Here is a 24,953-nt window from a genome sequence, read left to right as displayed (position 1 = left end):
AGAGAGAGAGAATGAGAGAGAGAGCATGAGGGGGGGAGGGTCAGAGGGAGAAGCAGACTCCTCGCTGAGCAGGGAGCCCGATGCGGCACTCGATCCCGGGACTCCAGGATCATGACCTGAGCCGAAGGCAGTCGCTTAACCAACTGAGCCACCCAGGCGCCCATCTTGCTTTCTCTTAATGTGTGCATGTTGTGTCTTTTTCTGTTCCTTTACTTTCTACCCACCTATCCTTGTCATCTCGGAATTGTCATTTATTGATTGTCTTCTTTAAATTCAGTTTGAGATCTTCCTGGTTCTTGGTATGAGTGATTTTTTTTTTTTTTGAGAGGGAAAGAAGGGGTTGGGGTGGAGGGGTGGGGGGAGCAGAGGGAGAGGTAGAGAGAATCCCAGGCAGGCTCCACACCTAGCACAGAGCCTGATGTGGGCTCAATCCCACAACCCTGAGATCATGGCCTGAGCTGAAACCAAGAATTGGATGCCTAACCAACTGAGCCACCCAGGCACCCCTGATGAGTGATTTTTGATTGAAACCTGAACAATTTTGTATTTTGTTCTGAAACTCTGATTTTTTTTTTTTAAAGATTTTATCTACTTATTTGAGAGAGAGAATGAGAGACAGAGAGCACGAGAGGTCAGAGGGTCAGAGGGAGAAGCAGACCCCCCGCTGAGCAGGGAGCCCGATGTGGGACCCGATCCCGGGACTCCAGGATCATGACCCGAGCCGAAGGCAGTCGCTTAACCAACTGAGCCACCCAGGCGCCCCCGAAACTCTGATTTTTTACCTGGCTTTTTCTTTTTCTTTCTTTTTTTTTTTTTATATATTTTTTTAAGATTTTATTTATTTATTTGAGAGAGAGAGAATGAGAGACAGAGAGCATGAGAAGGAGGAAGGTCAGAGGGAGAAGCAGACTCCCTGCCGAGCAGGGAGCCCGATGCGGGACTCGACCCCGGGACTCCAGGATCATGACCTGAGCCGAAGGCAGTTGCTTAACCAACTGAGCCACCCAGGCGCCCCTACCTGGCTTTTTCTAATACTCTGGCAGGGGACTGGTGAGGGAGGTACTGCCTGATTACTGGGAAGTAGAGGTAGAAGGCCAGGTTCCTTACTCAGCCTTTTTTTTAATTGAAGTGTAATTAACATACAGTATTCTATTAGTTTCAGGCGGACAACATAGTGATTCAGCAGTTCTATACCTTCCTCTGTGCTCACCGTGATAAGTGTAGAGTCACCATCTGTCACCAAACACTATTACAGTATTATTGACTATATTCCCTATGCTGTACTTTTTATCTCCATGACTTACTTGTTTTATAACTGCAAGTTTGCACCTCTTTTTTTAAAAGATTTACTTATTTATTTGAGAGAGAGCAGTGTGAGCCTGGGGGGCGGGGGGGGGCGGCTAGGGATGAGGGCTGAGGCAGAGGGAGGAGAGAAGCCGACTTCCTGCTGAGAGCGGAGCCCCAGTTCGGGGCTTGATCTCAGGACGCTGAGATCAGACCTGAGCTGAAATCAAAAGTTGGAGGCTTAACCGACTGAGCCACCCAGGGGCCCCATGTTTGTACCTCTTAATCACATTTATCTGTTTCACCCATCCTCCCACCCACTTCCCCTCTGGCAGCTACCAGTTTGTTCTATTTAAGAGTTGGATTTTGTTTGTTTGTTTGCCCCACTCAGCCTTTTTTGACACCTGAAGCCTGGTGAAGTGTTTGTTAACTGCTGGGTAGGGGTGAGAATTCTCGTTCCCTCTTTACCATTGAGCAGTGGTAAACGTTCTGACACTAGTTCTTCTCTGACACCAGCACTGCAGGAAGTGGGAGATACTCCTTGTTACTCTTCAGATGGGCATAGAAATCTAGGTTTGGTTTCCACTGACACTGAGGGAGTAGAGAAGTAGGCCAGGTGGTGCATTGTTACTGGCCAGTGGGGGTAAAAGTCCCAGCTCCCTACTTGGCCTTCTCTGATACCACCCCAGTGGGGATGTTAGGGAGCCTTATTACAACCTCATGAGGGTGGAAGTCTAAGGCTCTCCATTTGGCCTTTGGGTGGGAGTGGGGCCATAGTTTTTTCTGTGGTGTTTGGCTAGAATAGAGCTGTTACTGTCTAAATGTTTTCTGTCTTGCTATGCTACCCCCTTCGTGCTCCTTTGGCTAAAGAGAGCAGACTTTTGTTGGGACTCTCTTTTGTATCATCTGTTGGCATTTCTGGATTGCCAGCATCCTTAGCTCCAAATCTGGGATGTTTGAGTGAAAAAGAAAACCCAGGGAACTCACCACTGTGTCTTTCCTTGAGTCCTGAGGTACCTCACTGGTTTGCCTTCTTCTCTTGACTTTTTAGAGTCTCGTGTTTATATATGATGTCTAGGATTTTTTGTTGTGTTTAGTGGGAAACTAGGGGAAAAATATGTCTACCTCATCTTATTAGATGTGGAAGTCCAGTTTTTTTCTTTTATGCTTTTTTATGTCTTGTTAAATGAAATCCTTTCTTACCCTGACATTCTACTATATTCTAAAATTTTGGGGCGCCTGGGCGGCTCAGTCAGTTAGCATCTATCTGCCCTCAGCTCAGGTCATGATCCCAGGATCAGCTCCTTGCTCAGCAGGGGGCCTGCTTCTCCCTCTGTCTCTGCCACTCCCCCGGCTTGTGCTCTCTCTTCTCTCTCTGTGTGTCAAATAAATAAGTAAAATCTTAAAAAATAACTAGGGCTAGGTATAACTGCTGTTTATAAAGTTATTTTCATAGAAAAATACTTATAAATCAGGGGCACCTGGGTGGCTTAATCAGTTAAGCGTCTGCCTTCGGCTCAGGTCATGATCTTGGGTCCTGGGATCAAGCTCCACATCCGGCTCGCTGCTCAGCAGGGAGCCCTGCTTCTCCCTCTGCCTGCCGCTCCCCCCCCCCCCCCCGGCTTGTGTGCTGTCTCTCACACAAATAAATAAAAATCTTAAAAAAAAATTTTTTTTTGAAGTTGTTTTTTACTTTTGTATATCTAATTCACCTGGGTTTTATCTTATTTATGATGGAGAAGTGAGGGAGGACCCTAACTGTACTTGATTTTCTTCATAGATGGCCACTGGTCCTGGTGCCTTTGAACAGCTCCTTTGCAAGCTGATTTTGGGCTCTCTGGTTCCACAGTCCACTTCTACTCTGCCGCTGTAATGCTGCTTTAAATATAAGTAGCTTTATGATAAGTCTTTGGTAAGCTAGGACTCCCAGCCTTCAAAATTATTTTACTTGGGTTTTGGCTGTCTCATGAATTTTAGTTCAAAAACAATGTAGGAACAGGAATGGCAAAATCAATAGCAAAAAAAAAAAACAACAAAAAAAACCCCAGCCATTTTGGAATTGGCTTGGATTTGCATTGACTTTACAGTACACTGCCCACTTCAGTGACCTTGGGTTTTTTTAGCAATATTATTTACTTTGCGTTACCCCAGTCAAAAAAATACCATGTGGCCCCTCAGCAGCTTGGCTCAGGGCAGGGCTTGCTTCTTTTCTAGAATGGGAAATTGCTCTGGTCACCTTGAGGACACCCAGCAAGTCCCATAATGCATCTGTGTGGCTCTCAGCCTCAGGGCAGGCGTTCTGAGCTGCCTGCACTGAAGCCAGTCAGAAGTATGAGGGACAATGTGCAGGGTTCTAATCTCTCTTTTGGGGGTGGGGAGCAAGAGAGGCCAAATGAGTTGTGTTCACTGGCACTGAATTTGCAAATACGGGTTTCATAAACAAGTCCTACGATTAGTGCTTGGGGTGTGAGGAGTGAGCAGTGCTGAACTTGTCTGTGCAAATACTTGGTTTTTTAGTCTCTTCAGAAGCATTGTTTTTTGTTTTTTGTTTTTGTTTTTTTCAGGGGGAGAGGCAGAGGGTGAAGGAGAAAGAGAATCTTAAGTAGGCTCCATGCCCAGGGTGGAGCCAGATGCAGGGCTCGATCTCACAACCCTGAGATCATGACCTGTGCCAAAATCAAGAGTTGAACACTTAACTGGTGCTTAACCAAGCCACCCAGGTGCCCCAAAAGCATTGTTTTAAGACTTCATAATTGTTACATTATCCACATTGCTTGGTCTCTATATATACAAAAAAAATTTTTCCCCCTGAAACATTTCAAAGTAAATTGCAGAGATTTTTGATACTTTAGCCCGAAATCCTTCAAAAGTAAGGACAGTCTCTTATAGAACCACACTACTATCATCTCACCTAAGAAAATTAACAATAAATCCAGTCTCCAGCCCAGAGACCAAATTCCCCAATTACTCCTTTTGGAGCTGGGGTTTTGTGTTTTTTGTTTCTTGAAGTTTTTTAATTTTTAATTTTTTGTTTTAAGTAAATCCAGATCCAGTCAAGATGCACACACTACATTTGGTTGCTGTTTCTAAATCTAGAACAGCCCGCTTGTGTTTAGGGGTGTCAGCATTTGGACAGACCAGGCCAGTTATCTTGTAGAAGGTCCCATATTCTAGATTTGTCTGATTGTGTCTTCATGACTCCTATGTTTGCTATAAACTGGGAGTTAGGTCTAGAGCAGCACTGCCCAACAGCAATATAATGTGAGCCACACATGTGATTTAATATTTTCTGGTAGCCAAGTGAAAAAATAAAAATAAGAAGGAGGAATTAATTTTGGTAATGTATTTTATTTAACGCATTTCTTTATCATTTATTAATGTAATTATTTACTTAACATTTAATAATATATTTTATATCCAAAATAATATCATTTCAATATGTAATCAATATTTTAAAAGTATTGAGGAGACATCTTACATTCCTTTTTTATGCTAACTTTTCAAAATTCAGTGTGTATTTTGCCCTTAATAGGCCAGCCACATTTCTAGTGCTCAGTGGCCACATGTAGCTGGTCCCTCTGTACTGGACAGCACAGGGTGAGACTTGATCCAACTCAGGGTAGATGTTTTTGTTAACTTTAGGGGGTAGTAACTGCCGTGTACAACTTGGAAACCATGGGGTCGGCTAAAGTCTGAGTCTACTGTCTTTTTTTTCAGGCCCTGGGATGGAGCAGGTGTGCAGAGGGTGAAGACCCAGCTCTGGGACCAAGTCACTTGCCTCCTTTCTTAGTGAGACTGTCGGCTTGAGCAGACCCAAGCCGGGATGAGGATGTCTGCGGGCCTTTGGCTGCTGCTCCCCCTCTGGGGGAAGACCTTTCTCCTTCTGCTTTCTGTGGCCGTGGCTCAGTCCCATTGGCCTTCAGAGGCCGGCAGGGACTGGGAGAACCAGCTCGAGGCGTCCATGCACTCAGTGCTCTCAGACCTTCACGAGGCTGTTCCCACAGTGGTGGGCATTCCTGATGGCACGGCTGTCGTTGGGCGCTCATTTCGAGTGACCATTCCAACAGATTTAATTGCCTCCAATGGAGAACTCATCAAGGTGAGACTGGATATAAAGCTTATGTGAATGGGGAAGAATTCTCATCTGCATTTTGGTTTTAGTTGTTTGCTTGTTTTTGTTTTTTTCGCTTTCCATTCTAAGTTCCAGCAGTTCTGAACTCAGTTCTTCCAGGACCTGTGCAGTTACCGTAAGAGAGGGACAACCACTGATACTTACAAGAGGGTCCCCAGATATCTCCGTATAGCATCTAAACTTTTATTCTTGCTCCCGTTTTTGAAGGTGTTACCATTAAAAAGCCTTTACATCTGTGGTTTGGAAACTTTCATGGTCATAGGGTAAGGTTTGATGGAAGGGCTTATGTGTAGAAAAAGGTCTTCTTTCATTAACCATGGTATTAAACCCAAGAAATACAGAACTTTGAAATGATTTGAACCTATTTTTATAATAAAGGTATAAGTAAATATAGGAGTTTTGCTCTTATTTGGTGTTGTATGTTTACTAATGTATTTGATCACTTAAGAACCGGTATTAGTATGCAGACTTCAGCCTTGCCCCATCTTCTTTGGTGAGGCAATCCAGAGAACAAGGGGACCTGAGACCCATGTGACAGAAGAATGTCTTGTCTGGCCCAAGATGGAAATCAGGTGAAATAGGAAGCTTTTGTGTCAAGAAGCACCATCCCTTTGTCTGGGGTTGTGGGTCCTTGGAATTTCCCCTGGATCCTGAGTGAGTTTGCACGGTGGCCACATGATGGGTAGGGTCTACCCCTCAAGTTATGAACATGTCTTAGAGCAGAGGTCAACTGTTTCTCTTAGAGGGCCAGATAGTAAATATTTTAGGCTTTGCAGGCCGTGTGGTTTCTTTTTTTTTTTTTTTTAAGATTTTATTTATTCATTTGAGACACAGAGATACAGAGAGAGAGAGAGAGAGAGAGAGAGATAAAGCATGAGCAGGGAGAGAGGCAGAGGGAGAGGGAGAAACAGGCTCCTCGCTGAGCCAGGAGCCTGATGTGGGGCTCGATCCCAGGACCCCGGGATCACGACCCGAGCTGAAGGCAGACGCTTAACCATCTGAGCCACCCAGGCGCCCGGCCGTGTGGTTTCTATTGCAACTCTTCAACCCTGCCAGTATAGTACAAGAGCAGCCATAGATAATGTGTAAATGAATGGGCATGAGCATGTTCCAATAAAACTTTACTTATGGACACTAAAACTAAAATTTGAATTTCATATAATTTTCACATGTCAAAAGATATTCTTTTGATTTTTTTTTCTCTCAATCATTTGAAAATGCAAAAACCATTTTTAGCTCATAGGCCACACAGAAACAGGTGGTAGGCCACATTTGGCTCTTGGCCATAGTTGTCCTATCGAATTCTTCCCCTAGAGCTGTGGCTTCAGAATGAACTAAAAATATCCTAAGATTTGTATTTTGTGTTGGTAGTTTTTATATCTCTTTTGCCTTTAGACTTCTGCAAACACATAGTGTTCTGGTTATCTATTGGTGTGTTTAAACCACCAAAAGTTAGTGGTTTAAAACTCCCAGTTTGTTTTGCTCACAATTTTGTGGCCAGGAATTCAGGGAGTCAGAGCTCATCTGGAAACCTCATTTCTGCTTCACATGGCACTAGCTAGAGTGGCTCATATGGGGCCGGAGCGTCAACTTCTAAGATGGCTCATTTATGGCTGACAAATTGGTGCTGCCTGTTGAAGGGAGCTTAGCCAGGGCTATTGGTCAGGGTCCTTGGTTCCTCTCCATGTAGACCTTTCCCTGGGCTGCTTGGATTTCCTCATAGCACAATTAGCTGGGTTCCAAGAAACAGGAAGTGGAAGCTGCCAGTCTCTTAAGGCCTGGCTCGGTAACTTGTATAGCAACACTTCATTGTACTTATTCATCAAAGCACACACAGCCTCTGGTGGGTTATTACCAACTTTCTCCTCTCTGACCCACAAGCCCTAGGCATCTAGATTAGACATGGTCACAAATGCTATGCTACTCTTCCCACTGAGAGGCGGATCTATGCCGCTTTCCCTTGAATCTGGGCGGACCCACTCCTTACCTGCACCTTCCCTGTGCTCCCTTCATTTTCCTTGCCGGCCCCCTTCTCTTTAGGTCATGGCTTGTTCTCAGGGTGGCCTTCTGATCTCAGAGGCGGTCATTACTCTAAAGATCCTGGCTTAGTTCCACAGAGCTTGTTCTAGTTTGCAGAAGTTTTCCATGTCATCTTTGTAATTAATGCCCCAGCAAGCCAGATGCTAGTCTGACCATTAGAAAAAGAAGAGTGGCAGTTTTGGAGGTACAGTTCTTGTCCACCTTCAGATTTGATCTTCTGAATAGCCAAACCCTGTAGTGGTTGCCCTTGTTCCAGTGGTCACTGGAATGTTTTACATGGATTAGTTTTGACGAGAGGTGCCTTGAATCAATACAGCGAGTGGTATTTGCTGTATCTGGCAGAGAAATATTTAACAGGCTTATTCACCAGGGGAGTAAAGAGATTTTACTGGGAAAACAGGATTTTATCTGAGCACATTTATCTGTAGAAAGCAGACCATTTAGTAGCGGATCAGCCTGTAGAAAAACAGATGAAAATGTGTGACTCTTTGTTCCAGACAGTCTTACCATCAGGGTTATGTGGGGTGGGAAATCAGATCAGAAAGCGTGACTTCATCTCTGAAGCTTCGGTTTCCCTATATGTGAAACATGATTAATAAATATTTATATAAAAAGTCTTTTTTATTTTCTCATTATAATAATGATATATAAATGTGTGTTGTAGAAAAGGGTGAAAGAAAAATCTCTTGTGGTTCCTGCCACTCAGACTGAACTCTTTGATCATTTTCTGTGTTCATAAGGAGGTGTCCATATCACACACACACAGACATCTTAGACTTGGAATCATACCATATATTTTTTTTTATTTTTAAAATTTTAATTTTGTTATTTATTTAAAATCAATTGATATATATTATTAGTTTCAGAGGTAGAGGTCAGTGATTCATCAGTCTTATAATACCCAGTGCTCATTACATCCTGTGCCCTCCTTAATGTCCATCACCCAGTTACCCCATCCCCTCACCCACCTCCCCTCTAGCAATCCTCATTTTGTTTTCTGTAGTTAAGAGTCTCTTATGGTTGTCTCCCTCTCTGATTTTGTCTTATTTTATCTTTCCTTCCCTTCTGGGCGCCTGGGTGGCTCAGTTGGTTAAGCAACTGCCTTCGGCTCAGGTCATGATCTTGGAGTCACGGGATCGACTCCCACATCGGGCTCCCTGCTCAGCGGGGAATCTGCTTCTCCCTCTGACCCTCCCCTTCTCATGCTCTCTCTCTCCCATTCTCTCTCTCAGATAAATAAATAAAATCTTTAAAAAAAAAAATATTTTTCCTTCCCTTCCCTTATGTTCATCTGTTTTGTTTCTTAAATTCCACGGAAGATGAGTGAAATCATACGGTATTTGTGTTTCTCTGACTGACTTATTTCACTTAACATAATACCCTCTAGTTCCCTCCATGCCATTGCAAATGGCAAGATTTCATTGTTTTTGATGGCTGAGTAATATTCCATTGTATATTTGTATCACATTTTCTTCATCCATTCATCTGTTGATGGACATCTGGGCTCTTTCCACATTTTGGCTGTTGTGGACATTGCTGCTATAAACATTGGGGTGCATGTGCCCCTTTGAATCTGTGTTTGTAGCCTTTGGATAAATACCTAGCAGTGCAATTGCTGGGTTGTAGGGTAATTTTTTTTTTTTTTTAACGTTTATTTAGAGTCTGGGACGCCTGGGTGGCTCAGTTGGTTGAGCGTCTGACTCTTTTTTTTTTTTTTTTTTAATTTTATTTATTTATTTGAGAGAGAGAATGAGAGAGAGAGAGCACATGAGAGGGGGGAGGGTCAGAGGGAGAAGCAGCCTCCCCGCCGAGCACGGAGCCCAATGCGGGACTCGATCCAGGGACTCCAGGATCATGACCTGAGCCGAAGGCAGTCGCTTAACCAACTGAGCCACCCAGGCGCCCGAGCGTCTGACTCTTGATTTAGCTTAGGGTTGTGAGCCCACACTGGGCTCCGTGCTCAGCAGGGAGTCTGCTTTTCTCCCTCAGCCTCTCCCGCTGCTGGTGCACACACGTGTGCGTGCTCTCTCAAATAAATCTTAAAAAAAGAGATTTATTTATTGGGGTGCCTGGGTGGCTCAGTCGGTTGAGTGTCCAACTCTGGATTCCGGCTCAGGTTCTGGTCTCCAGTGTGGGACTGAGCCTCACATCAGGCTGCATGCTGGGCGAGGAGTCTGTTTGGGGATTCTCTCCCTCTCCCTCTTCCCCTCCCCCAGCTCACACTTGCACTCTCTCAGATAAATAAATCTTTAAAAAAATACTTATCTGAGAGAGAGAGAGAGCAGGGGGCGGGTGGGGCAGAGGGAGAGAGAGAATCTCAAGCAGACTCCCTGCTAAGCGTGTAGCTGATACAGGGCCTGATCCCATGATCCTGAGATCATGACCTGAGCCGAAATCAAGAGCTGGAGTCTTAGCCAACTGAACCACCCAGGTGCCCCCATACTGGAAATATTTTTAAACCTACTTTTTTTTTTTTTTTTAAGATTTATTTATTTTAGAGAGAGCAGGGGCAGAGGGAGAGGGAGGGAGAATCGCAAGCAAACTCCCTGCTGACCGCAGAGCCTGACAGGGACTCAGTCTCACAACCCTGAGATCATGACCTGACCAAAACCAAGTCGGATACTCAACCGACTGAGCCACCAAGGCACCCCTAAACCTACCTTTTTTTATTCACTGTAGCTTGATTTTTTTCCCCTCATGGTCATTAAGTATTCTTTGGGAATGTGACTTTTAATGACTTGCCCGATATTCGTATGTATGTGAGGAATATTTCAGATCTTGGTCCCAAGGAGTGTTGTTGAGGTGACTTCCAAATGGTATCCATCACTACTACCATCATCCAAGCTACCACTTATTTGCCTCTTCCCAGGTTGTCTCCCTCCCCTCAGGCTGTTTTCCACACTGAGGCAAGAGTTGTCCTTATCTTGGTAAAGCTTAAATCTGCTAACACCTGCCTTTCCCCCAACCATTACTGAGTTGCACTTAGGATCAAGGCCCATGTGATCTGGTCTTTGGCCTCCTCTCTCTCCTCTTTTCCTTCGCATATCATGTCTCAGCCACACTGGCCTCTTTCTTGCCCCAAGGACATGCCAAGCTCAGGGTCTACCCTGGCCTCTGACACACACTTTCTTCTGTTGGCTGGGGTCCTGTCACCTCTTTCAGGCTCATCTTGAGTCCTTTCCTTCCACCCTGATAAAAGCAGCTTTCCCACAAAACCTTATGTTATCTTCTTAGCAAATTTCTGTACTTGAAATTCTTGGTTTTTATTAGTCTGCATGTTTGACTCCCATCACACAGTAGCTCCTCAGATGTTTATGGGCTGGCAGAGGGAATGAAGACCCCTTCAGGACCCCTGTAAACTTGCTTTGGATTGTCAAAGCCTATGAAACTAAGCTTGTCCGAGGCTCATGTGGGATTCCCAGGTGAGGGTTGGTCTTCTAACCATTTTGGACGTGGTCGAGTTACCTAATGAGGATTCACAAGCAGAGCCGGGTCCTGTCCTGAGATTGGATGAGATTTGATAGTGTGGTTGTCCTTCTTGCTGTGACTGGTCAGGGGATGTGCATGGGGATTGGTGATGGACTAAGTCAGTATTTGCCACAGACTAAGCAGTCATAATAGTCTATTGAAGGGATAGAAAAGTAAGTCTCATTCTAAGTGAGCTGCCCTGGCCACCTGCAAGCCTTGTTTGACCTGTGTGCATCGAACCCTGGTTATGCTATTTCAAGAGGTTGTGGCAACTCTGGGGGTCACGGTGGCAGAGGGTGTATTGCTTTGCATCAGCCAAATGTGCCCATCAGTAACATCAGCTTCCCAAGGCAAGGGCTTCCCTGTACTTTACACACCAGGCCTCAAGGAAATAAAAGAAGAGGGGACCCACCTGCCTGGAGGAGGTGGCCCTGAGGTCCTAGACTCTCTGCTCTGCCTCACGCCTGACATCCTTTTGTGTCCAGACAGCCCTTGTTCAGTTTCAGCTTGCCCAGCACCTCTTGCTTCTCCTGCTGTTCTCTAGCTCTGCCTCGAGAATCGATTTGCTGTTATCGACCCCAGCTTAACTCCCAGATGGATTCCATTGACCTGATGGTGCCAGCAGGGGCTGTGGGATACCTCCAGGCCCAGTGGCCAGCATGACCTTCTGGAGAGACTTGTGCCTCAGGACTCTGTTGTCTCCTGTGGCCTTAGGACACTCTAAAGCAGGTGGTCCTTGCATGTGCTCCCTTGGACCACACTAGATATCTGTATGCAAAGCTCACCCCAGGTCAGCTGTCCTTTGCTCTCACAGATGCCTTTAGACTCTAGAGCGCCCTCCCTCCTTGTCAGGGTTTGTGGGGATGGGTCCCACAGAAGCCAGCTTGGCCTTTGTTGGCTAGATCATCGGCTGTCCCAAGTTGGCCACAGTTGACTCTTGCCTCCCTCAGGAGTGGCTCCAGCTCCCTGCAGGTGCCTCTCCTCTGACTTGAGTGAGCGAGGAACTGGCTGAGGAAGGTGATTCCGTGCCTGGAGACGTTCTTACCCCTCCTTTCTAGGGTAGTCAGGAGAGCCATCATTGCATCTCATGAAATGATTGGCTGCCCCTTCAGATGTCTCATTTGGGTAGAGCCGCAAGGTTGGCTTTTCATTCCCGCTTCCCCTTATCCTCCTAGCCTGGAGACAATGTGGACTTTCCCTCAGCCCAAGATGTCGGCAGACTGGGAGCAGCCCTTCTTGGGACTGTGCTCTCAGCTGCTGGCGTGGGCCCCCAATTGTTCCCCCGAGAACAATGGGTACTCTTTTTGGCCAGGAAGGGGAACTCATGAAAGGACTGTTTCTTTGGATGCTTTGAGAGCTGTGTGGCGTCCCCGCTTGCATGAGATGAACTGCAGTTTCTTCCTGCCTCGAGTGGGTGTTCCCTGGCTCTGAATGGACCCCTTGTGAACATAGCACACTGGGAAGTGCGGGTTGGCGAGGGAAGGCATCTTGGGGGTGGGTTGTAAGAATGACATTTGCCCAGACACATCAACTCAAATACTTACTGAAGTGTAGACTTTACTTCTGTGTTTTGAAAAAAAAATTTACTGACAAGGGCTGAAAGAACATGACAAAGTAAAAATAGATGACATTGGGATTGAAGGACTGACTGTGAGAATTTTATTAATGGCTGTAACTATGCTAAGCTGTCCCTTTTGGCCAAAAAAAAGATTAATTTTTGTTTTTAGATGAGAACAGTTAACATCAGGTAAAATGCTTCATAACTCAGACCTGGAGGGCACTGGCTGGACTGGACAAGTTGCGTTCAGCATGTGATCCTGTGGCCTTGGCCTTAATGGCAAGGTTTGAGGCTTGTGCTGGTTTGAGGCTTGCAGGTCCACCAAAGATTGTCTCTCGTGGGTGTGGCTGTGCTTTACTCGGCAAAGCAAAGGCCCCTCATACCCACTTCCACTGTGGTTCCTCATCTTATGTGGGGACAAAGTTTTGGCTCTTTGGTCTCAAGCCAGAGGTTCTTCCTGTTGACTTGTGCCATCTCCCTGCAGCCCAGTCATGTAACTGTCCATGTGCATCATTTACAGAAGCTGAGCTTGGCCAAAGAGTAGATTTGTCTCATTGTCATAGTCCAGGGCCCAGATACAGGATCGCCCTGATGTATCACGGGGGCCTCTGAAACTTGGCTGGAGGCTCAGACTCCATCAGAGGGACAATTTCCTATCTCCCTAGGCAGAGGAGACCACATAATAGGCCTGTGCAGAGGATGCCTTGATCACTTCATGTGTCAGTGCCATTAGGGTGTTCCGTGTGGTACCCAGCCATAGATGGCTCCAGGTTGGCCCAGCTTTGCAGCTTGGCTGAGGAGTGGGGAGCTGAAGGGTTAAGGGCCAGTAACCAGGTCTGAGGGATGACAAGGACTTTGCCAGGGAAGGCTGCTAGAGGCCTAAGCAGTGGGGTATCCTAGGGCTGCAGTCTGTGCCACTTTGAAATGGACCACTGAGGGGCACCTGGGTGGCCTAGCTGGTCAAGTGGTTGACTCTTGCTTTTGGCTCATGTTGTGATCTCAGTGTCATGGGATTGAGTCCTGTGATAGACTCCGTACTCAGTGTGGAATCTGCTTGTCCTCCCATTTTTTAATTGGATTCTTTGTTTTTTGGGTGTTGAGTTGTATAAGTTCTTTATATATTTTGGATACTAACCCTTGAATGGATATGTCATTTGCAAATATCTTCTCCCATTCAGTAGGTTGCTTTTTAGTTTTATTGATTGTTTCCTTCACTGTGTAGAAACTTTATTTTGATTATAGTCCCAATAGTTTATTTTTGCTTTTGTTTCCCTTGTCTCAGGAGACCTACCTAGAAAAATGTAGCTATGGCCAATGTCATAAATTACTGCCTGTGCTCTCTTCTAGGATTTTTATGGTTTCAGGTCTCACATTTAGGCCTTTAATCCATTTTTTTTATTTTTGTGTAGGGTATAAGAAAGTGGTATAATTTCATTCTTTTGCATATAGCTGACCAGTTTTCCTAACACCATTTGTTGAAGAGACTGTCTTTTCTCCATTGGATATTCTTTCTTTCTGTGTCGAAGATTAATTGACCATATAACTATGGGTTAACTTCTGGGTTTTCTGTTCTGTTCCATTGATCTGTATGTTTGTGCCAGCACCATACTGTTTTGATTACTACAGCTTTGTAATATAACTTGAAGACTAGAATTGTGATACCTCCAGTTTTGTTTCTCTTTTTCAAGGTTGCTTTGGCTATTCAGGGTCTTGTGTGGTTCCATACAAATTTGAGGATTGTTTGTTCTAGTTCTGTGAAAAATGCTGTTGGTATCTTGATAGGGATTGCATTAAATCTGTAGATTGCTTTTGGTAGTATAGAGATTTTAATCATATTTATTCTTCCAATCCGTGAGCATGGACTGTCTTTCCATTTCTTTGTGTTGTCTTCAATTTCTTTCATCAGTGTTTCTTTTTTTTTTTAAGATTTTATTTATTTATTTGAGAGAGAGATCATGAGCATGAGAGAGATCACAAGGGTAGGGGGAGAAGGAGACCCCTGTTGAGCAGGGAGCCCAATGCTGGACTCGATCCCAGGACCCCGGGATTACGACCTGAGCCGAAGGCAGATGCTTAACTAACTGAGCCGTCCAGGCACCCTCATCAGTGTGTTTTCTAGTTTTCAGGGTATAGGTCTTTAACTTCTTTGGTTAAGTTTATTCCTAGATATTTTATTATTTTTGGTATAATTCTAAGTGGGATTGTTTCTTAATTTCTCTTTCTGCTGCTTCATTATTATTAGTGTATAGGAATGCAACAGATATCTGTACATTGATTTTGTATCCTGCGACTTTACTGAATTCATTTATCCGTTCTAGCTTTTTGGTGGAGTCTTTTCTATATACAGTATCATGTCATCTGCGGTAGTGAAAATTTTACTTCTTCCTTACCAATTTGGATGCTCTTTTTTTTTCTTTTTGTTGTCTAATTGCTATAGCTAGGACTTCTAGTACTATGTTGAGTGAAAGTGATGAGAGGTGTCGTCTTTGTCTTGTTCCTGACCTTAGGGGCAAAACTCGTTTTTCCCTGTTGAGTATGATGTTAGCTGTGGGTTTTTCATATATGGCCTTTATTGTGTTGAGGTATGTTCCCTCTAGACCTACTTTGTTGAGGGTTTTTATAATGAATGTATGTTGTACTTTGTCGAGTGCTTTTTCTGCATCTATTGAAATGATCATATGATTTTTATCCTTTCTTTTATTGATGTGACATATCACATTGATTATTTGCTAATACTGAACCACCTTTGCATCCCAGGAACAAATCCCGCTTGATCATGGTGAACGATTTTTTTAATGTATTGTTGGATTCAGTTCGCTAGTATTTTGTTCAGAATTTTTGCATCTGTGTTCATCAGAGATATTGGCCTGTAGTTCTCTTTCTTCGTGGTGGCTTTATCTGGTTTTGGTATTGGAAACTTGCATTTTGATGAAGGATTAAGTACTGGAAGTTCCTCTGCCCAATTGCTCTCTGTCCAAGCTTAGGATACTGAGTTGGGATGAGACACGTTGCTTGTGTTGCATGGTGTTTGGAACAGATGCTGTATCTTTATCAAACCGGTGTTTGACATTCTACTGTGTGTGAGAGGGCAGCAGTGAGGCAGTTGGAGAGAATGCCCCAGAACTGAACAGGGAGTCAGTTACTAGTTATCTGCTAATATAGACTAAAGAGTGACCAAAACCTTCACACTTGGCAGTTCTGCAGTCATTGGTCATGGTGACTCATTGTGGGCATTGCTGGGCGGGTAGTCTTTGGAACTTCATAAGGGTCTGCCCATGTTTTGTGGTTTTGATTCTTAGTTTTTGGATGTACTTTGTGGATCAAGATTTCTAAAACTGGGTGTGGGGCAGTTGGAGATCTTGTTTTCCTCAGTGGTGGGCTTGCCTTCTATCTCAGAAGCATGTCTTCTCTGAGGGTTGCTGAAATTGGAAAGATTTCTGGCTCTTTCTGTGTGAACCTGTGAGCTAGAGCCTATGATTTTCTTAAATCAGCCTTCTTCCTGCAGTTTCTGCCCCCTACAGGTGTTCCCACTGGCAGCCTGAAGGCTTCTTTCCAAGGTGGCTGCTTTATAAGGTTAGCAGGCCTTGCCTCCCCCAATCCCAAGGCAGTGTTGGTATCTGGTGATGGAGGGCTGAGTGATCTGAAACCCTGGGAGAGTCCCATGACCTGGACCAGCCTGTCACCCAAACACGTGCTGGTGCTCTGTTTCCCGCCTCTTATCTGTCATTCCTGCCATTAAGGGTTAGTTGTGGGTGGTACAGCTAGGGCAGAAATCTTTATGTGAATAAACCCAGAGACTCCAAGGACAGTCTGAATCTCATGTGCAAACGTGCCAGGAAAGAGCACATCTGTTTGAGACTGAAGAAGTGAATGCTGGTCTTTGGGTTGCCCCTGCAGCAAGTTCTCTCCTCCCCCAGGCCCCTCAGGGTTTTCATCCACTCCTGGCAGATTGTTCTCAATAGGCAAGCAAGTCCCCGAGGGTCCCAGGGCCTTACTCCCCTGTAGAGTCCTGGCTTCCCCTTCCTGTGGCCTCCCCACTTCCCTTTGATGCTTGGAGCTTCTGCTTTGGGGGATGACCAGGAAGAAAAGGTCACAGTGTGTGATGGGTCCAAGGCCAGAAGCAGGACCGGGGAGTAGACTTTCAACCTATTGCTGCAGCAGCCTCACAGTGCGGACTGGGTCCTCTCAGCCCAGGAGTGGGTGGGGAACTGCACCCACAGAGAATCCAGCATGTGCCTGGCCTCGTTTTCCCCTTTTTACAGATGAGAAAACCGGGGCTGAGGTTGGGTCAAGTTTCAGCCTGCCTGGAACTGGGATTCAGCCAAGGACTCCTGGAGATGGGGCTTCCTGTCGCGTCTGCTCTTGTTATAGGGAACTATGAGTCCTGGCTTGTCGGGGGCAGGTCTCTCAGGAGGAACTTTCATATCCTGCTTTGCCCTTCGGCCCTGAGAGGAAAAGCGTTCTAGAGCTTGGAAGTTTTGAAAGCTTGGGAAAACGTGTGGAGTTCCCCTGGGCTGAGGGGCTCCTGCTTTGACAGGGTAGAGCAGGTGTTGGATTTCAGAGCATTCCCTCAACTGAGTGCCCTCAAGAGGGAGGGACTGTTAGTGGAATCCTTCAGGGACTGTGGACACTGCCAGCCCTTTAGGCATGTTCAGGCTTCCCAGTGCAGGGGCTTTCTCCAAATGGCCTTGAAAATGCAGAGATGCCAGCTTGCTTGTGACTTGGTTGCATTCCTTGTAGAGCTCGTATTTGTTTCGCTCCTTGTGGCCCTTCATTGAAGCAAATCACTGCCACTTAAAGTGCTCCCTGGGCCCCACATTCCCAATACCAGGATGCTCAGAGATGCATGGATGTTAGAACTTTCAGGTTGGTACCTTTCCTTCCTGTCTGAGGAGTACCCAGGACCCTGGGGACTGTCTGCTTCAGATTTATAGATGCGGGTCGGATACCTGTCCCGTGGCAGGGCATGGCCAACGCTCCAGGATCGTGAGGAGCCAGGATCTGCAGAAGGGAAGGCAGAAGTGCAGGTTGGAGAGGCTGTTAGATGTTTTTTTTTTTTTTTTAAGATTTTATTTATTTGTGAGAGAGAGCGCACAAGCAGGGGGAAGTGGCAGGAAGAGGGAGAAGCAGGCTTCCTGCTGAGCAAGGAGCCCGATGCGGGATTCGATCGCAGGACTCCGGGATCATGACCCGAGCCGAAGGCAGATGCTTAACCGTCTGAGCCACCCAGGTGCCCCGGCTGTTAGATGTTATTAACATGTAATAATGTTACTTAGCATAGTTTAGATAAGTGTATGTCTTCCGAGGGTGGCCGTGTGGGAGCCTTGGCCAAAGAGTGGCTTGGGCTTATTCCTTAAGAAATGTCTGGCAGCAGGCCTGTGGCTGTTGGGGTCAGCAGAATAGGAATTGAGCCAGGCTGGGAGGCTTGAGGAGGTGGGGCCATTCTCAGTTTTCTCTGTTATAAAGTGCCCTTGGGTAGCTGGTGAGATTTGGAAAAGCACTGGGACTACTTACTCATCTGTGCTGATGGAACGCATAGGGCTGGGCACAGGCTTAGCCACCTGGATACTCAGGAATGTCCCATGGGCCTGGCCAGCCAGTTGGTACCCACTGACAGAGCCTGTCCTGGTCTCTCTCCCAGCCCTGTTTGGTCTTCTCTACAGGTGGTGTCTCCTTGGATGACTTCACCTTGAGTTCTCCATTCTAGGCCCTCCCTCTGCTGGGTGTCTTGTCATCCCAGTGGTGGCCATTGGGATGGAGTGCGGTGAGGAAACACGCTTGGGTTGCTGGAAACCTGGCTACACCCTGGCTCACCTACTGTCCGCCTCTGAGGACCCCAAGCCATACCCCACTGTTGTAAAACGTTTCATGGTTCCATGACTACTCCATTTGGGCCTTGACAGCTTTGCTTCCTATTTTCTGCAAAATGAGAGCATTTAGCCTTTGCTTTACATGTTTATATGTGGATGTGACAGTTTTCATATTTGATATAACTGAACCAAAACATTGGAAATAAGTATTATTTTTGTAGCTAAAAAAGATTTTAAAGGAAAAATATATTTAGTGTTTTTCATGGATTTAAAGACACCCATGTTTACAGATACTTTGTCATTTCTGAATGTTGGGTGTGTTTGCAGTGGATGGTGACTGACAGGAAGGGGGTTCTTAGCGGTGCCTTAGGTAGATGGTGGTGCACCTCAAGTTGCTGTGGTGTCACAAAAGAAGCTATTCATAGACCCTCTGTGATCTCAGTGGCTCAGAAGCAGTCACTAAAGGACAGCCCCAATAACAGTAACTTCTAATAATGTCACATGTCTTCTCGTGGGTTTTCGGAGGTAGGAAATCTGTTTATAGGGTAGTAAGTATCTCGTCTGGTAAGATTGATGGAATGACATGCACCTGGCCATGGGTCCTGACTAGGAAGATCAGGTATGGGTCCCCTTCCCAGTCAGGCACCTGGCTTTTGGCAAGAGGAATTCTGAGGAACCAGAGCCTCTAGGGAGCCCAGCAGAAGCCCTCTGGCCTTCCTGCTGCGGGCAGAGAAGCATTTTAGTGTCCCTCTGCTGAAAAGCAGTGGCCATGCAGGGCCATCCCTGGGCTGAGTCTGGCAGTTAAGACGTGCCGTCTCTTGGCCATTGTTGTCTCTGGGCTTGAGACGGAACAGGACCGTGGAGCTGAGAGTGACGTTCGTTAGACCAGAGAGTGGGTGCCACCTTTCTTGGGTTGGGGGCAGGAATGGCGTTTCTCAGAGGTGAGAGTAGTCATAGATCGGCCCGAGCAAGAGGCAAGCCTTGCTTCCCTCTTGTCAGCTGATGGTAGAAGTTTCTCTGGCAGCATTCCTTTGGGTACCTTGATTATCACCAGTCATGTCCCTGTAGAAAAGGACTTCTGCCCTAAAATAGGAGCACCTGGGAGGTGCTGTTGAGTGGAGTAAGGGGGTGAGTTCCTCAAGGCCTGCTTCTGGGGCCTGGGCTCTCCAAGGACAGAGGTGGGCTCTGTATATTTCCCAAACTTAGTTGACTAAAGAACTCTCCCTTAGAGAGACCAGAGCTCCTTGGACTCTTTGATCAACACTCTTCTAGAGTTCCCCACACTGGGTGTTGGCATTTTTCCTGAGGTTTGAAAAGCAGGGTTAATTAAGACGTTAGATACGGCTAGCTGTATTTGCCATCCAGATGTGTCCCACTGTACTTGAATGTATGTCCAACTGACGTGGTAGTTGTAAGTGAGGCATCTGGGGACATTGAGTTGTCCCTTGCACCCAGGGCCGTGTGCATTTCCACTTCTGGGCAGGAAGGGCATACGACTCGAGCAAAATTGTGTCTACAGAGGGCAGGGAGAAGTCTGAGACAGGGTTGGAAAGGAGTGCTGAGGGATGAGACACTTGGACCTGACTCCGCAGGCCAGGTGGGTGAGTAGGTGGCAGGGCGTATCGCTGTTGTAGAAACCTGCAACGTTCTTGAGCTCCACGGCATCAGTTCTCTGGGACGAGATGTGTGTGTGAGTGCCATCACTGCTGTCTCCCCATAGTGTGGCCTTGGGCAATCATTTGCCTTCCAAGCTAGCCTATCTGGCAGCCCCAGTCTTTCTTGACAGGTGGAGGAGAGCTCCAGGAGAGGAGTTGGTTCCCCCAGCAGAAATTCTGAGTTATACCTTCAGCCTGTCGCACAATTCAGGCTGGGCCAGGGAGGAACTACTGTGATCATTGTCAGCTTGTGCATCGACAGTACCCCTTAACTCATGCTGGTGTCTCTTTTAGGTGTCAGCAGCGGGGAAAGAGGCCTTGCCGTCGTGGCTGCACTGGGACCCGCACAGCCACACCCTGGAGGGCCTCCCTCTCGACACCGATAAGGGTGTGCATTACATTTCAGTGAGCGCCACGCGGCTGGGGGCCAACGGGAGCCACGTCCCCCAGACTTCCAGTGTGTTCTCTATTGAGGTCTACCCTGAAGACCACAGCGAGCCGCAGTCTGTGCGGGCGGCATCCCCAGACCCTGCTGAGGTGGTGTCATCGGCCTGTGCTGCCGACGAGCCTGTGACCGTCCTGACGGTCATTCTGGATGCTGACCTCACCAAGATGACCCCAAAGCAAAGGATTGACCTCCTGCACAGGATGCAGAGCTTCTCAGAAGTGGAGCTTCCCAACATGAAGCTGGTGCCCGTGGTGAACAACAGACTGTTTGACATGTCAGCCTTCATGGCTGGCCCAGGCAATGCGAAAAAGGTGGTGGAGAATGGGGCCCTGCTCTCTTGGAAGCTGGGCTGCTCCCTGAACCAGAACAATGTGCCTGATATTCGTGGTGTGGAGGCCCCTGCCAGGGAGGGCGCGATGTCTGCCCAGCTTGGCTACCCTGTGGTGGGTTGGCATATCGCCAACAAGAAGCCCTCCCTCCCCAAACGCATCCGGAGGCAGATCCATGCCACCCCCACACCTGTCACTGCCATCGGGCCTCCAACCACGGCCATCCAGGAGCCCCCATCCAGGATTGTGCCTACCCCCACGTCTCCAGCTGTTGCTCCCCCAACAGAGACAATGGCCCCTCCAGTCAGAGATCCTGTTCCTGGAAAGCCTACAGTCACCATTCGGACTCGAGGAGCCATTATTCAGACCCCAACCCTAGGCCCCATCCAGCCCACTCGAGTGTCAGAAGCTGGCACCACGGTTCCTGGCCAGATCCGCCCAACGATGACCATTCCTGGCTACGTGGAGCCCACGGCCGTCGCCACCCCTCCCACGACTACCACCAAGAAGCCACGAGTATCCACACCCAAACCAGCCACGCCTTCTACTGACTCCTCCACCACCACAACTCGAAGGCCGACCAAAAAGCCACGGACACCCCGACCGGTGCCGCGGGTCACCACCAAAGCTCCCATCACCAGACTGGAAACCGCCTCCCCGCCTACTCGCATCCGCACCACCGCAAGTGGGGTTCCCCGTGGAGAACCCAACCAGCGGCCAGAGCTGAAGAACCACATCGACAGGGTGGATGCGTGGGTGGGCACCTACTTCGAGGTGAAGATCCCATCAGACACCTTCTATGACAACGAGGACACCACCACCGATAAGCTGAAGCTGACCCTGAAGCTTCGGGAGCAGCAGCTGGTAGGCGAGAAGTCTTGGGTGCAGTTCAACAGCAATAGCCAGCTCATGTATGGCCTGCCCGACAGCAGCCACGTGGGCAAGCACGAGTACTTCATGCACGCCACAGACAAGGGGGGCCTGTCCGCTGTCGATGCCTTCGAGATCCACGTCCACAAGCGCCCTCAAGGGGACAGGGCTCCTGCGCGGTTCAAGGCCAAGTTTATGGGCGACCCAGCCCCAGTGGTGAATGACATCCACAAGAAGATTGCCCTGGTGAAGAAGCTCGCTTTTGCCTTTGGGGACCGCAACTGCAGCACCATCACCCTGCAGAATATAACCCGGGGCTCCATCGTGGTGGAGTGGACTAACAACACGCTGCCCCTGGAGCCCTGCCCCAAGGAGCAGATTGCGGCGTTGAGCCGGAGGATTGCAGAGGATGACGGGAAGCCTAGGGCCGCCTTCTCCAACGCCTTGGAGCCTGACTTCAGGGCCATGAGCATCGCTGTGACAGGCTCGGGCAGCTGCCGGCATCTGCAGTTTATCCCCGCGGCACCGCCCAGTAGGGTGCCCTCAGACGCGCCGCCCTCGGAGGTGCCGGACAGGGACCCCGAGAAGAGCAGTGAGGATGACGTTTACCTGCACACGGTCATCCCGGCTGTTGTGGTCGCAGCCATTCTGCTCATCGCCGGCATCATTGCCATGATCTGCTATCGCAAGAAGCGGAAGGGCAAGCTCACCCTCGAGGACCAGGCCACCTTCATCAAGAAGGGGGTGCCTATCATCTTTGCAGACGAGCTGGATGACTCCAAGCCTCCACCCTCCTCCAGCATGCCACTTATCCTGCAGGAGGAGAAAGCCCCTCTCCCCCCTCCTGAGTACCCCAACCAGAGCGTGCCCGAGACCACTCCTCTGAACCAGGACACCATGGGAGAGTACACGCCCCTGCGGGATGAGGATCCCAACGCGCCTCCCTACCAGCCCCCCCCGCCCTTCACAGCCCCCATGGAGGGCAAGGGCTCCCGTCCCAAGAACATGACCCCGTACCGGTCGCCCCCTCCCTACGTGCCCCCTTAACCCACAAGCGCCTGGGTGGAGGCAGGGGTAGGGCAGGGCCCTGGAGACAACACGGTGTTGTCTGTGGAGACCGGTGGCCTGCAGACCATCGCCCACTGGGAGCCGACACCTGACCTAGCACTCACTGACGCGCGCGAGGCCTGGCCGAGCCCGCCCTCTCTGGTCCTCCAAAACCCCAAAGCAGCTGGAGAGACTTTGGGGACATTTTTACTTTTATTTTTTGCCTAACAGCTTTTTGTTTGTTCATAGAAAATTCTTTGCTGCGGTTTGGATGGCTGGCTCTGAAAGCACTGTTTGGAGTAGAGGTAGATGAAGGGAGCGAGGAGCCGTGAATGAACTCGCAGGCAGTGCTGGGTGGCCTCCCGGCTCTCTGCGTTTTGCCTTTAACACTAACTGTACTGTTTTTTCTATTCACGTGTGTCTAGCTGCAGGATGTAACATGGAAAACAGTAGCTAAAGATTAAATTCAAAGGACTTTCAGAAGTTAAGGTTAAGTTTTTACATTTAATCTGCTGTTTACCTAAACTTGTATGTATAATTTTTGGGTGGGTATGGGAAATTGCTTTGCTAAAAATAAGCTCCCAGGGTGTTTCAAACTTAGAGAAGACCAAGGGACAGTATTTTTTATCAAAGGAATCCTATTTTTTCACACTATGTAAACTTGGTTGCTCTGATACGACAGAGCCTGACTGGGGGCCTCCCGGCTGTGGCTCTGGGGCCAGGGCCCTGGTGCTGGGCTTGCTCTCCCGCTCTTGCCGGGGGCCAGAAGCTGGGGGGGCCTCTTGGCCGTGGACATCCACACCCCCACCCCATGCACGCTAGTGGCCCACCACCAAGGGGTCTTCATTTCCATGGAAAAGGGACTCCAAGAGGCAGTGGTGGCCGTGGCCCCCAACCTAGGTGCTCCAGGGTGGGCCGGCTGCTCGTGGGGGTGGCTGGGGAGGTCGAGGGACTCGACCACATCAACATATTTTCTTTTACCCTTCTGTGTTTTTTTTCCCCTCCTGAAAGGAATATCATGGTTTTTGAAACACTCAGTGGGGGACATTTTGGTGAAGATGCAATATTTTTATGTCATGTGATGCTCTTTCCTCACTTGACCTTGGCCGCTTTGTCCCAACAGTCCACAGCCCCACCCTGACCCACCCCACCCCTCTTCTCTGGCACTGCAGTCCTGGGCCTTGGGCTGGGAAAGGTCTGGTAGCGGGGGAGGAGTGCCAGCAATAGTTCATAGTAAAAATCTGTGGGCTCTCGAAGCTAATTTTTTACTAAAGTTTTTATACAGCCTCAAATTGTTTTATTAAAAAAAAGATTAAAAATGGTGATGCTTACAGCAGTTTGTACGAGCTCTTAGTGTTGATTCCATGGAACTGACGGCTTTGCTCATTTTGATTTTTTTTTTACCCCCTTCTTTTCATAACGGTTTAAATTCTCAGATTACACTGGGCTTCTTTTGCCTTTTTTAGCAGAACGTCCGTCTGTCCATCTGCATCTCTGTCCCGTGACTCAGGGGTGCCCACTCTGCTTTGATTCTCCTCCTTTGGAAGAAACCATTTTGAGCATGACTTTTCTTGATGTCTAAGAGTTATTTTGGGTACCTTTTAGGGAGGAATGCCTTTTGCAATAATGTATCCCTTCCATGATCGAGGGCTGGTGGGTGGACCCAGGCTCCCTTTGCACACCGAGCAGCCACTTCTAAGCCATATCGACTGTTTCACAGAGGATTTGCGTGTGCTGCCTCAGGAGGGGAGGGCTGGTCAGAGAGGAGGGGGTCTCCAGCCTGCCCTTCTCAGGAGGGCGTTCCCCCTGCGCCTTTCCCTACAGGGCCCAGCCTCTCTCCGCTGCCCACCCCTGGGTGGGGTACTCAAGTGAGCAGTGCCCCTGTGTGTGGGGGGGCCTGTGGCTGAGGGCTCAGTGGACCTCTGGTGACCGGATCTTGTGCCTCCCCGCCCTGATCCAAGCCGGAGTTTCTCCATTGCCCCAGAGTCGAGCACAAGTGGGGTCTGACCTGGTGAGATTATTTTTGATGACCTCGTCAAAAAAATAAACAATTCCCAATGTTCCAGGTGAGGGCTTTGAAAGGCCTTCCAAACAGCTCCGTTGCCCCTAGCAACCCCACCATCGGGCACTGCCACGCAGAGACATGGCTGGCCCCGAATGGCCTGTTGCCATAGCAACTGGAGGCGCTGGGGCAGTGAACAGAATAACAACAGCAACAATGCCCTTGCAGGCAGCCTCCTCCCCTGAGCGCCGGGCTGGCGATGGCCGTCGGGACTCTGTGACACAGAGCCAATCTTACATTCGAGTGCTCA

At 48.1% G+C, this 24,953-nt stretch overlaps 1 protein-coding gene across 5 annotated transcripts in view; it reads left to right on the top strand.

Moving 5' to 3' along the window:
* The window catches only part of DAG1 (dystroglycan 1), a 68,505-nt gene extending 43,834 nt beyond the window's left edge, over positions 1 to 24,671 (top strand). For 3 of the 5 annotated variants that reach the window (XM_045862372.3, XM_045862375.3, XM_064596071.1), the window contains 2 exons: positions 5,002 to 5,383; positions 20,242 to 24,671. In XM_045862372.3, the coding sequence (XP_045718328.1) occupies positions 5,108 to 5,383; positions 20,242 to 22,641 (2,676 nt within the window). In that variant the 5' untranslated portion in view covers positions 5,002 to 5,107 and the 3' untranslated portion in view covers positions 22,642 to 24,671. Of the gene's footprint in view, positions 1 to 3,064; positions 3,197 to 5,001; positions 5,384 to 20,241 lie in introns of all 5 variants that reach the window. The other 2 variants (XM_054504749.2, XM_064596062.1) reach the window with 1 other exon arrangement.
* Positions 24,672 to 24,953: the final 282 nt, after the last annotated feature.

The sequence above is a fragment of the Mirounga angustirostris genome, unplaced genomic scaffold (assembly GCF_029215605.1).
Source record: "Mirounga angustirostris isolate CCGP_5_RB_7025 unplaced genomic scaffold, mMirAng1.0.hap1 SCAF_1, whole genome shotgun sequence".
Lineage (NCBI taxonomy): Eukaryota > Metazoa > Chordata > Mammalia > Carnivora > Phocidae > Mirounga > Mirounga angustirostris.
This window is presented reverse-complemented; position numbering and strand designations above follow the sequence as displayed.